The sequence below is a fragment of the Pistacia vera genome, unplaced genomic scaffold, assembly GCF_008641045.1.
Source record: "Pistacia vera cultivar Batoury unplaced genomic scaffold, PisVer_v2 Contig427, whole genome shotgun sequence".
Classification (NCBI taxonomy): Eukaryota; Viridiplantae; Streptophyta; class Magnoliopsida; order Sapindales; family Anacardiaceae; genus Pistacia; species Pistacia vera.
Window position 1 is genome coordinate 335,862 of NW_022196254.1, and position 13,741 is coordinate 349,602.

At 36.0% G+C, this 13,741-nt stretch overlaps 1 protein-coding gene and 1 long non-coding RNA gene across 2 annotated transcripts; both read left to right on the top strand.

Annotated features, from left to right (window-relative positions):
* The first annotated feature begins 2,069 nt into the window (after positions 1-2,069).
* LOC116143172 lies at positions 2,070-2,492 on the top strand. The gene is made up of 2 exons (XR_004130094.1): positions 2,070-2,226; positions 2,333-2,492. It is a non-coding gene; the product is annotated as an uncharacterized LOC116143172 (long non-coding RNA).
* A 1,021-nt stretch (positions 2,493-3,513) lies between these two features.
* LOC116143175 (ABC transporter B family member 11-like) lies at positions 3,514-10,596 on the top strand. Its single transcript, XM_031428601.1, has 13 exons — positions 3,514-3,621; positions 4,860-5,245; positions 5,475-5,529; positions 5,634-5,809; positions 5,895-6,116; positions 6,232-6,470; positions 6,596-7,121; positions 7,214-7,487; positions 7,800-8,680; positions 8,791-9,057; positions 9,163-9,426; positions 9,557-9,850; positions 9,933-10,596. Exons 2-13 carry the CDS (start codon positions 4,925-4,927, stop codon positions 10,287-10,289), a joined length of 3,876 nt encoding a protein of 1,291 aa, XP_031284461.1. The 5' UTR covers positions 3,514-3,621; positions 4,860-4,924; the 3' UTR covers positions 10,290-10,596.
* Positions 10,597-13,741: the final 3,145 nt, after the last annotated feature.

Genomic DNA, 13,741 nt, shown 5'->3' on the forward strand with positions numbered 1-13,741 from the left:
TTTTCTCTGACGGTCAAATGTTTGTTGACCATTCTACCCTTGCTAATAACGATTTTTGACAATTTTACGCTTCCCCACAAAAAAAAAAAAAATTACTAATCTTTGGGTACAAAATAAGTATTTAAAAAGTTGGTGGGTATGAATTGTCAGTCGGCCCCAGTCCTTAACTTTTCTAGATAAATACAAAAATGGTCTGATGAGAACCGTTTAAATTGTCTTGCGTCACTGTGAATTGACGTGTGGTTATATGAAAAACGAGAAAAACGATGTACGAGATTTTTATTGTATATAATGATATGAGAAATTGAGAGACGATAAAATAATATACGATAAAGACTTTTTTTTTTTTTTTTCTAATTATTTAACATGGCCCTCTACTTTATCCATTTAATAAACGTATGTCACACGCCTATAAACTAAGTTTTTAAAAAAAAAAAAAAAAGGTATACTGTTTCCACTCGCCACGTGTATGTAAAAGTGATACTCGCGGCACATGTGACTTCCGTGTCCATTAGGAAAATTTTGAATTGACTTGTACGTGGGGTTTTTCAGCCGTTAACATAAAAGTCCAGTTAGAAATTTCCTTATTTTGTAATTGTACAAAGCCATCATTCTATAATTAATGTATCATCTACTTACCAAATTTACGTATTCATCATTAATGAGTTTAATTTACACGTGTTTATTCTAATTACAGCTTCTTTCCCTTTTAAAGGTTCTTATGATAAGATAGAATAAAAAATGTTTGGTTAAGAAATAAAAAAATACAAATATTTTTAATTTGTTAAAAAAGGAAATAATAATTAGGTAAGCATAACATTACCCTATAGTCGTTTTCTTATTTAAATTGTAACAATAAGTGTTATCATCAATGTTCTGAAAATCGGACTGGACCTCCCGGTCAGACCGGTTCTATCGGCAACCGATGGTAAATCCGGTCTGGTATATATAAAAAACCGTTATTTTGATTTAAACCAGATTGGACCGCTGTTGGACTGTCAGAATAGTGCCTAATTGCGGTCCAATCGCAGCTAAATCCCACTGGATTTCGACATCTTTCGACAGATAAAACACCCCCATTCGACGTGACAACATCTCCACAACCAAACCCATCCATTTTCAGTCACCGTCGTCCAACCTTCGTCGATTGCCATCCACCTAAAGTTTACGCGACGTCGGATTTCTTTTGTTGATTCCGACGAGTTCTGACGCCGATGGAACTCCCCAACACTAGCATCAGAGTCGCCGACACCTACACATCAAAAGCCCTAAGATTCTAGCTTCGATTAGCTGTCGATCGTCGCTGCCGCCACCACTCACTTGAATCTTCGCGCGACAGGGGTGTTTTAGATAGATTTCAAACCTTAAGGGTGTATTAAGGGGTGTTTTTGATGAATTTCAAACCTTCAGGGACTAAAATTTTTTTATAAATTACCGTCCAACCGGTCAAACCGAAAATCGAACCCTTGAATGGGTCATTATCCGGTCCAGTTTTTCAGAACATTGGTTATCATACCTTTTAAATAATCAAATTACTCACTAAATAAATAAAATATTTATGATTTATTTATTTTTCTAGTTTTTTTTTTTTTTTTTTTTACGATCGCAAGTATGTGAGCCAGTTTGCGTACATCACAATTAATTCTCAAGAGCTTTAAAGTGAACGTCCGGGTAAATCCTTTTAATAGCCACCTCTATTAGTACTTAAGGGAACTCAAACTCAGTAATCCATGTTTGAACTCGTTGTTTTTTTACTATCAAGGCACTCAATGATGGTTTGTTTTTCCTATTCTTATCATGCACTTTTCACACACATTCATAATTTCATATTTAGAGACATAAGAAATACGTGTTTTCTAAACCCAAATGGTTTGCTTAACGGTAAAAAAGGTTTGCTCAATTTTTTAAATTCCTAAGTTCAAACATTGGGGTCACTTACTATAATAACATTGTGGTTTACTTGGTTATTTGAGCTTATAAGATGGTTAATAGACCCCTAATCATTAATTGAGGTGCACGTAAGAGGACTCGGACACTCCGGTCACAAAAAAAAAAAAAAAAANGAACGTGTAGTTCAAGATGCATTAGACCGAGTAATGAAGAACCGAACAACAGTTGTGGTGGCTCATCGTTTATCCACAATTAAGAATGCAGATGTGATAGCAGTGGTTAAAAATGGAGTAATAGTAGAGAAAGGAAAGCATGATACTTTGATTAATATTGAAGGTGGATTTTATGCCACTTTAGTAGCACTTCACACTAGTGCTTCAACTTCATAAGCTTTACATATAAGTCTCTTCTAATATTTACAATACTTTGCTTAATATTGAAGATGGATGTTATGCCTCTTTAGTAGCACTTCACACTAGTGCTTCCACTTCATAAGCTTTACATATAAGTCTCTTCTAATATTTACAATTTTGGTGGACATTTACTGTCTTCTGTTTTCCACTTAGAAGGGAATGTATAGCTTAAACTTATCTTCTGTTTCCTATATTGTTGTTCTAGGGTCTTATTATATCCAATGTATTTTATTGGAAATGAATAGAATAAAAAGGCCAAGAAAGTTACCTTATATAATTTATCTCTTTTTCCTATTTGTTAGCAAGCAAACAAACTGGGTTGCACTATTAAATAAGTAGCCATTCTTAATAGTAGTGACGGTGGCGTGTTTTCAAGAAACTTGTCTTTTTTCAAGGATGAAAATTTGATTATTGAGGATTTACAGTTGCTGTCTTGCTGATGTGAAAATTTAAAACTTATTTAAAATATAACAAATGATGTTAAATTGAAATACTAATTGAATATATGAAAACGTTAAAATCTTCTAACAACTATTTAATTAATTAATTTCATTTTCATTCATAAACACATTATTTTTACTTGTATGTATATTCAAAAGGGTCGTGATAACTTGTTTTTCTGAATTATTGCTTAAGCAAATAAAAAGCCTTTCATCCTTTATTGGTTTTCGTTTAAAATATTGTTGATAGAGACTAGAGAGGAACGTTTATTTAGCTTAGCTCATACAATATTATCTTGATTCCATGGGAATATATTTTTTTACAGCACTTTGTTGTCTTCTTTTTCCCTCTCACACCAAACCAAACAAGAGATGAACAACCAAAAAAAACAAAAAAAAAATGGAAACCAAGTTTTGAAATACCTGCAACAGTAGAAAGTTAAATTAACAAAAAGGCAAAAAATAAAATAAAATTTGCTACTCAGTCTCTGTAACTGAAACCTGAATATATATGCTCAAAGTTCTATATATGTATATATAAATTATAATAAACTAATATGCCTTTTTACGTTTGGCAGAGACGTATGAAAATACAACAGCGGGTATTGAATAAAAAATAAGAGTATAGGTGACAAATAAAATGGAAACCCCACGCTTTTGACCAAGCTGTGCAATAATATTTTTGGTGAATATTTGGAGCATGTTACCCATGCATGATGCTTGTTATTCAAGCAAAAGCAAATGGCATTTCTATATAAACGTGTAATGAACTGTCATAAACGCAAAGCACCCACAAAAGTTTAAAGTGTTTTAAGTTCATAGAAACAGAGCTCTGAAACTGCTCATTTCAACTAACATTTGTCATCTTTTGGTAGTAGGTAAAGCTAATCAATGGCTTTTCTTCTCTGTTATCCACTTTTGGCAGATGGCTTGTGTTCATGTAATGTCTTTGATACATAAGGTCATCTACTTATATGTTGATGATTATAATGATGATGGTTTGCATCGGAAAAAAGTTCAACTGTAACATGTTCGTATTTTAAACATGTGCCGCAGGTTGCAGAGATTTTTTCTGTCGAAAGTAGAACAGAGCTTTCAGTGCATCGTACTTTTTTTTTTTTTTTTTAATTGACGCATTGTGTAATATTATGATGGGCAAACCTGGTTTTAGATTTCAGGTTTTACATTCTCTCTCTTCTTTCCTTATTTTCCGAGACTCAAGTGTTACTGGAGAGAGGAATGTTGGAGTCCCATACCACTAAACATGCTCAAGCCTACTGGTTTATAAGAGAGGGTAATCCTCCCATTCAATAAGGTCTTATTGAAGAAGAAGTCAAACCCATCTCAAATTCTATCATGATATCAGAGTCAGGTTTAGTTGAACTGAGTGTTTGACCAGTAGGTGAGGAATTAGAGCCGACAATTACCTTCAATAACAGGCATAACCCAACATATGGGCTTGACTGTGAGGGGGAGTGTTGGAGTCCCACACCGACTAGGCACGCTCAAGTCTACTAGTTTATAAGAGGGGGTAATCCTCCTATTCAATAAGATCTTATTGAGTGAAGAGTTGGGCCCATCTCAAATTCTATCAAGGAAAATCAAACAATGAAACAAACACTCTGTTTTTGAGATCTCTGTTCTTATTACCAGTTTTTTGAAATACTTGCAAGATCAGTTTTCTTATATTTTGGATTTGATCAATGGTGTGTTTTTACTTTTTAAACTAATTAACATACTAAAATTGTTAACTTTGTAAATTATTATTGGAATTGGATCTTCTTGTTTATGTGCTGCCTTTTTGTTGGAAAAAGATCATTTTTTTTTTCTCCCTTTTATCATAAATTAACTACGGTTGATTACTGTTGTCTGCTTTACTTTCAAATTTTAATATGTTAATACTCTGTAGAATTTAAGGAATATTTTGTCAAAATTGTTCTTCTTGATTTTTTCGCTGCCAATATGTTTCAACCCTTTCAAACTCAAAATGTATCCATCATATTTTCGTCTTTTTCCAAGTATCTAGTCCTTGATTATTAATAGTCCAAATCTGACCATTTTTCCAGCTATTTGGGTTTCATGTTGCTGATACTCGAGTATTAATGGTGTGATGCAGCTTGCTTGAAGTTAAAATATTCTGATAGTAGTCGTCGACTGAGCTAGTGTCTTGGAGCCAGTAGAATGGCCTTTGAGAATGGTGATACCAGTTCTAATGAGGCCACCACGTCAAGAAGCAAAGAAGAGACGAATAAAGGCTCCAACATGAATGGCGACCAACAAGAGTTGGAGAAGAGCAAGGAAAAAGAGAAAGCTAACAAGGTTCCATTTCCCAAGTTGTTCGCATTTGCAGATTTTACTGATATAATGCTGATGAGCATTGGCTCAATTGGAGCTATAGGAAATGGCGTATGTACGCCCGTAATGGCAATACTAGTTGGTGACTTGACTGATTCTTTTGGACAAAACCAGAATAACGGCAACGTGGTTGATGCGGTTTCAAAGGTAAAAATATGCAGCTTGAGCTGAGTTAACGATTATTTGAACTTATGTTGCACGTTTCACTTAATTTCCCCAAGTAAAACGTTTGTTTGATCTAAATAGTGATATAAATGAAGAGGTAGGCCGCAAAATTGTATTAATGGGGGATGTTTTTGAACTCTTGGTCTTTGTCTTATGATAAGCCTAATTTTTATGAGCACATTTACTAATTAATCTCCTGCAAACTCTTTAGGTCTCTCTAAAGTTTGTGTACTTGGCAATTGGTGCTGGAATAGCGGCATTCATGCGTAAGTGAACATGCTCGAGATCAGTACAAGTTTTAAATTCATTGAGAAGTAATTAATCTAGATGAGGAATGAGAACTAAGAAGCCTCCGTTTATTGTTTGTCAGAGGTGGCTTGCTGGATGGTTACAGGGGAAAGACAGGCTGCAAGAATAAGGAGCTTGTATCTGAAAACTATACTGAGACAAGATATTGCTTTCTTTGATAAGGAATCAAACACAGGCGAGGTAGTCTCGAGGATGTCTGGTGACACTGTTCTTATACAAGATGCAATGGGTGAGAAGGTATGGTGCTTGCATTGAGCAAGAAAAAGCACGTTGAGTTTTATGCACGTGATATCTCCAAAGCTAAGTCTTCTTATTTTTTCAGGTTGGGAAATTCCTACAGCTCTTATCAACATTTATTGGAGGTTTTACGATAGCATTTATAGAAGGGTGGCTTCTCACCCTTGTAATGTTGTGCGTTCTTCCTCCTCTTGTAATAATTGGTGGAACCATGGCAGTCATGGTATCCAAGATGTCATCCCGTGGACAAAATGCCTATGCAAAAGCAGCAAGTGTAGTCGAACAGACAATTGGCTCCATCCGAATTGTATGTATTAGCCAGAACAACCAGATATATTCTTTAAAATATTGGACTTCTATCTTTCAATAAACTTTGTTTGTGTTTTGGTTTAAAGTATGCTAATAATTTGATTTTGTTCCAGGTTGCATCATTTACTGGGGAGAAACAAGCCATAAGTAATTACAACAAGTTTCTTGTTACTGCTTACAAATCAGGTGTTCATGAAGGCTTCGCTGGTGGACTAGGTTTTGGTCTAATGATAGCACTTATTTACTGCAGTTATGCTTTGGCTGTATGGTTTGGTGGCAGGTTGATATTGAACGAAGGATATACAGGGGGGCGAGTACTTAAAGTGATTATTGCTGTATTGACTGGTTCAATGTAAGTCCCGATTCAAACTGTGTAGCTTCTTCCGAGCGATGATTTCCATCTCCGTATCATTAGAAACTTGTTTGCGGCTTTTGGCTTATGGTTTGCTTGTTGTATTGACAATATGGATGAATCAGGTCCATAGGGCAGGGGTCTCCATGTCTGAGTGCGTTTGCTGCTGGTCAAGCTGCAGCATTTAAGATGTTTGAGACTATAAATAGGAAGCCAGAGATAGATGCTTATGACACAAGGGGAAAAATATTGGATGACATTCGTGGAGATATAGAGCTGCGGGATGTTTATTTCAGTTATCCTGCACGACCAGATGAGCCAATTTTTAGTGGATTCTCCCTTTCAATTCCAAGTGGGACGACTGCTGCTCTCGTTGGACAAAGTGGAAGTGGGAAGTCAACAGTTGTTAGTCTGATAGAGAGATTTTATGATCCACAAGCTGGTGAAGTTCTTATAGATGGCATTAACCTTAGAGAATTTCAGCTTAAATGGATTAGGGAGAAAATTGGTCTTGTCAGCCAGGAACCGGTGTTGTTTACGGGAAGCATTAAGGATAATATTGCGTATGGAAAGGATGGTGCAACAATTGAAGAGATAAAAACAGCAACTGAACTCGCAAATGCTGCCAAGTTCATTGATAAACTACCACAGGTTTTACTTACTAGTTAATTGGTTTTCAATGAAATGTCTTAAGTGACTTGATTTTCCCTAACATGAATCCCCAATTTTCACATTTTATACAGGGACTAAACACTATGGTTGGTGAGCATGGAACACAGTTGTCTGGTGGACAGAAACAGAGAATTGCAATAGCAAGAGCAATTCTGAAAGATCCTCGAATTTTACTGTTAGATGAAGCTACGAGTGCACTTGATGCAGAATCTGAGAGGGTGGTGCAAGAGGCACTAGACAGGATAATGGTCAATCGGACTACTGTCATAGTTGCCCATCGTCTGAGCACTGTGAGAAATGCTGATACGATTGCTGTCATTCATCGAGGAAAAATGGTTGAAAAAGGTATCTTAAAATTGTAGCTGTAGCATATTTATTGTAACTCATTTACACGGAGAGCAATATGACTTATTAATTGTCACATAATGTGCAGTTTCCTTTTCTTCAGAACTCCACCTTATAGCATATGCCTATGAATTCCATATGAATTACAAGTATATATCCTGCTTATTTTGAACATTTGTTTAATAAATAGCAATGTGTTTCTTGATCACTATTGGCAGTGCAGAATTATATCAGAATACATCTGGGCTTTTTGAAGTTTACTGCCACCGTGTAAAGGACACAAAAGTACTTATATATTTTCAATTTATTCAGGCACACATTTCCAGCTACTCGAGGATCCTGATGGCGCTTACTCTCAGCTTATACGGTTACAGGAAGTAAACAAGGATTCAGGACAGGTTATAGATGGCCAAAACAAATTAGAAATTTCGAAGGAATCCTTTAGGGTGTCTAGTCAAAGAATGTCCCTGGGACGGTCCATAAGTCGAGGATCATCAAATGGAAATAGCAGTCGCCACTCATTCTCAGACTCATTTGGTAGACCTGTTGGACACAATGTGGCTGATACTGCCAATGGAGATCCAGAAGATCCTCCACCACCAACAGAACAAGCTCCTGAAGTCTCAATTCGACGCCTTGCCAGTCTCAATAAGCCAGAAATTCCAGTTATTCTCCTTGGATCAATATCTGCTATTGCAAATGGCGTGTTAATGCCAATTTTTGGTATACTAATGTCCAGTATAATTGAAGCATTTTACAAACCACGTGATGAACTGATAAAGGATACAAGGTTCTGGTCAATAATTTTCGTGGTTTTCGGGGTAGCAGCATTAATCGCAAATCCAGCCCAAACATACTTCTTTTCTGTTGCTGGATGCAAGTTAATCCAACGGATAAGGTCAAAGTGTTTTGAGAAAGTGGTTCACATGGAGGTTGATTGGTTTGATCAGCCTGAGCACTCAAGTGGAACAATTGGGGCAAGGCTATCAGCAGATGCAGCATCAGTGCGTGCTCTAGTTGGAGATGCACTGGCTCAGCTTGTTCAAAACAGTGCATCAGCACTGGCAGGTTTGGTCATTGCTTTTACTGCAAGTTGGCAGTTAGCCTTTATCATCCTTGCCATAATTCCTCTGATAGGAGTCACTGGATATGTTCAAGTGAAGTTCCTGAAAGGATTCAGCGCAGATGCAAAGGTATCCTCTAAATTTAAATTTGTTATTGTGGCAGCACCTGCTAAAATTACTATATGGTTGAATGTTAATAATATTAATATATATGTTCCTTTTAATATCAATATTTGCAGAAGAAGTACGAGGAAGCAAGCCAAGTTGCCAATGATGCAGTTGGAAGTATAAGAACAGTTGCTTCTTTCTGTGCTGAGGAGAAGGTGATGCAACTATATAAAACGAAATGTGACGGTCCTATGGAGACTGGAATAAAGCGAGGGTTGACCAGTGGAGCAGGATTTGGATTATCTTACTTCTTTCTGTTTGCTTTCTATGCAACCAGTTTCTATGCTGGAGCTCGACTTGTTGATGCTGGCAAAGCAACATTTACTGATGTTTTTAGAGTATGTGTATCATTCATAACTAAACGCCTATATTTCCAAAAGCTACAACTTTGTAAACACCGAGTGTTCCAATCATACAAAGCCTTATCTATGTCCGTGTTGCAGGTCTTTTTTGCTTTGACCATGGCAGCTTTGGGAATTTCTCAAAGCAGCTCCTTTGCTCCGGATTCCACCAAAGCTAAGGGTGCTGCTGCTTCAATATTTGCAATTATAGACCGCCAGTCAAAAATAGACTCTAGTGATGAGTCTGGGACAACAATAGAAAATGTCAAGGGAGAAATAGAGCTTCATCATGTAAGCTTTAAATATCCTTCGAGGCCAGATGTTCAGATTCTCGGAGACCTCAGCTTGGCCATTCATGCTGGCAAGGTACGCAGTAAAATATTTACTATTTTATTTTCCATTTCTATGGACTAATTGTGGATAAATCAAACTGGCATTTCTCTGAATAACACCGTTTGAAAATCCAAATTATATATTGGTATTAATTTCCTTTCAGACTGTTGCTCTGGTTGGAGAGAGTGGATGTGGAAAATCAACAGTGATCTCCTTGTTACAAAGGTTCTATGACCCTGATGCAGGACAGATTACACTTGATGGGGTTGAAATTCAAAAGCTCAAATTGAAATGGCTAAGACAGCAGATGGGACTAGTGAGCCAAGAACCAGCTTTGTTTAATGAAACAATCCGTTCCAACATTGCATACGGAAAGGAAGGGAACGCAACTGAAGCCGAAATTTTAGCTGCATCAGAATTGGCCAATGCCCACAAATTCATCAGCAGTTTACAAAAGGTTAGAACATCCTGAAACATTATCCAGTGTTGATCAAAACTGGAAACATGCATTCTTATATTTTATTCAATGCAAAACACAGGGCTATGATACGATGGTTGGAGAGCGAGGAATCCAATTGTCAGGTGGCCAAAAGCAACGGGTAGCCATTGCACGTGCCATTGTTAAAGATCCAAAGATATTACTTTTAGATGAAGCTACCAGTGCATTGGATGCTGAATCAGAACGTGTAGTTCAAGATGCATTAGACCGAGTAATGAAGAACCGAACAACAGTTGTGGTGGCTCATCGTTTATCCACAATTAAGAATGCAGATATGATAGCAGTGGTTAAAAATGGAGTAATAGTAGAGAAAGGAAAGCATGATACTTTGATTAATATTGAAGGTGGATGTTATGCCTCTTTAGTAGCACTTCACACCAGTGCTTCAACTTCATAAGCTTTACATATAAGTCTCTTCTAATATTTACAGTACTTTGATTAATATTGAAGATGGATGTTATGCCTCTTTAGTAGCACTTCACACTAGTGCTTCCACTTCATAAGCTTTACATATAAGTCTCTTCTAATATTTACAATTTTGGTGGACATTTACTGTCTTCTGTTTTCCACTTAGAAGGGAATTTATAGCTTAAAATTATCTTCTGTTTCCTCTATTGTTGTTCCAGGGTTTTAAGTATCTTATTATATCCAATGTATTTTATCGGAAATGAATTGAATAAAAAGTCCAAGAAAGTTACCTTACATAATTTCCCTCTTTTTCGTATTTGTTGGCATACAAACAAACTGGGTTGCACTATTAAATAAGGAGCCACTCTTAATAGCAGTGACGGTGGCGTGTTTTCAAGAAGTTCTAGTAGTATTCAGTATGGGTAGGACGCAGGAGTGGCATTTACAATATCAAGAAGCGAATAATTAAAGGGAGATTGGTGGGGAAGAAACGTCACGGATGACGATAACAGAATAGATTTCGGCGCAAGTTTCCCTCCACAACTATAATTAAATATTCAATAATTACAACCACCTCACCTGTCTGAATCCCAATGTATCTTCCTGCGTTGGTTAAGGGGAAACTTCTCCTTGTCCTAATTTTTAATTTAAGTTACAAATTCATGAAATTACTAAAATAATGAATATCGTTGATCTTGGTTAAGGGGAAACTTCTCCTTGTCCTAATTTTTAATTTGTTTCACTTTCATTACTCGAAAGTTTTCTTATTTCTCTCTCTTTATAATTCGGTTTATCCAATGAAATGGTGAGCAAAACCGTGTACTCTCATTTGTTTTTATTTTTTTATTTTTTATTGATGATACTTAACAAATATGGCATTGCATATCTAGTCAAAACGACTAATAAATATCAATTTCTTACACCTTCAGGTAAGATCATTGTTGGAGGCCTACAATTTGGTTTTGCAACAAGTCAATGAAAATAAATTCTAAAATATTCCCAAGTAACTTGCATAAAATATTAATTTTCAAGACTTCAACCTAATGGCTAATGGATCCTTTCTGTCAAGGCGTGCATTAATGTTAAGAGTGCTTATTGGCGATTGCTGGGTTATCAAAAGTCTAGTTATCAGTATCTTATGATATGATTCGATACGAGTCGTTAATAATACGTATTAAAAAGTGTATCATAAATCTTTCAATATATTGATATGTATCTTAAAATACGTATTCGTTCGTATCCTTAAAAATATCGATATAAATCTATACGATTTTATTAAATTGGGCCTGAGACCCAAAAAATTTTGGGTCGGATCCAGGTCACCCAACCTGGTTCACTAAAACCTACTCAAATTTACCCATTTTGCATGGAGAAAGTAAAGAAGAACATGTTTTACCCATTTTGCATGATGATAATAATACAAGTGGAGATATAGATGCTGACATTGATCTTAAAAATGATATGAATGGTTGACAGAAAATGATATAGATTATTAATTTTGAGATTAATTTTGATTATATAATACTATAATTTAAAGTCAATAATACCACAAAATTTTTTAATTAATCTTGGGGATAATATTAATTTTTAGAAAATTTTATCATTTTATTAACTTCTTTTTTTAAAAAAGTGTATCCTACGATACGTTACGCAATACACAATTTGAAAAATTAGATTTTCGATACAAAATACAATAAGTGATTTAACAAACATGTCCAAAAGTGCGTCAATGTGTCCGGCTTTGAAACATTAATATGTGGAGAAAATTCGGAGATGTTAAGATTAATATTTATTCTGATTACCTTCCCCACCAATTGTAGGTGGGCTTAATAGTAACTTACTTTACTTCCATCTTTACCAATCACCACAACGCAATGCCGAATGAGGATATTGTGGGCTGTGTGTGTAGTGACTACATGTCCAGCCCAATTGCCAGAATCATAAAGGGCTGCATTGTTATGTCCCAACTCCCAACCCTACAGGCGGAGCTTATCAGTTTCACTGTATCAGCATTAGAAGCTGTTGTTCAAACTTCAAAATCCAAAGATATGCGTGAACCCGATTAGGCGATTGAAAATAGAGTAATGTTACAGTCACCAAAATTTTACACCGAATTTTTATATTAGAGGACATGGTAACTAGTTAGACGCGATCACACTGAAGTCTTTCGTGAATAACGGTCGTCTAACATTTATGGATGCCTGCCCATTTTCAATAGACTCCTGTTCATATTGTATGGACGGATGTTCAGTGGACGGGCATCCATTATTAAAATTTCATTAAATTTATGACAGTTTTTAAAAATAAATAATCCAAATAAAGTATCTATGCACCTAAAAGAATTCAGTCAAACATTTAAACAAACATATTTATTGCTTTATAAGTTTCTGAACAAATATATTCAAAAGCAAGCAAAACTGAATAAAACAGAGCACCTCAAGAGGATCTGTACTGCAATGAGGGACGGGAGCCCGTTTGTTCCAAACTGAACAAACATGTTGCCCTCTACTGCAAAACCAGAAAGAGGGAAATGCACAACTGCAGCGATGCTTCTAGACATCATTAAGGACGTAGTGACTGCTATATCTTGTCGAAAGGGACGAACAGGCACTGCTGCTTGTGATGTGGCTTTCCCAAAGAGAAAAGAGAATCTGACATCTGTTCTCAAACGCTACAAACGTCGATTGACCAACAAACCTGCTGGCAATCATGACAATTCTGGGTCACGAAAGGTAGCAACATCAGCTTTATATGGCTCATAACTTATGTCCACAGCCTCAACTGGATCAATGATTTTTGAGCTTCTTGATTTTCAAAAGTAGCTCAAAACTGTACATGAGGATTGGTCAGTTGTTACAAGACACTCTCAATGGCAGTCTCATGTGTATTAAAAAGTTCATGCTGCAAATTTTATCGCCATGTATGTTATATATACATAGGATAAACATTATTGGATATGTAATTGTAGCAGAATTAATGAAAATGGTTAGAAGGAAGATGAAAATTGTTTAATTGCAGTGCAGATTATGTAGTCCATTTAGTAGGTGGGTCATAAGCAGATTCCAAATTGAACAAACATATTTATGCAATGACCATTTAAGCAAATTCTATAGTCCCCATCCACTGAATAATGGACGGGCGTCCTTAAATTTTTTTTAACTTTTTTTTTAAACTTTACAGTGTGGACGCCGGTTCATAACTATGAACGATCGTCCTCATAAGAGGACAGGCGTCCATAAACAATTTATTCCAATTTTTTTTAGTTTAAACTATGAACAATCGTCCATTCTATGTGGACAACCATCCATATAATATGAACAGCCGTCCATTTCAAATGAACGGTCGTCCATTTCAAATGAACGATCGTCCAATAACAATGGATAGTCGTCCATATTTGATAGACGGTTGTTCATTCGTGGAATGTTTGTTAACGTGATACGT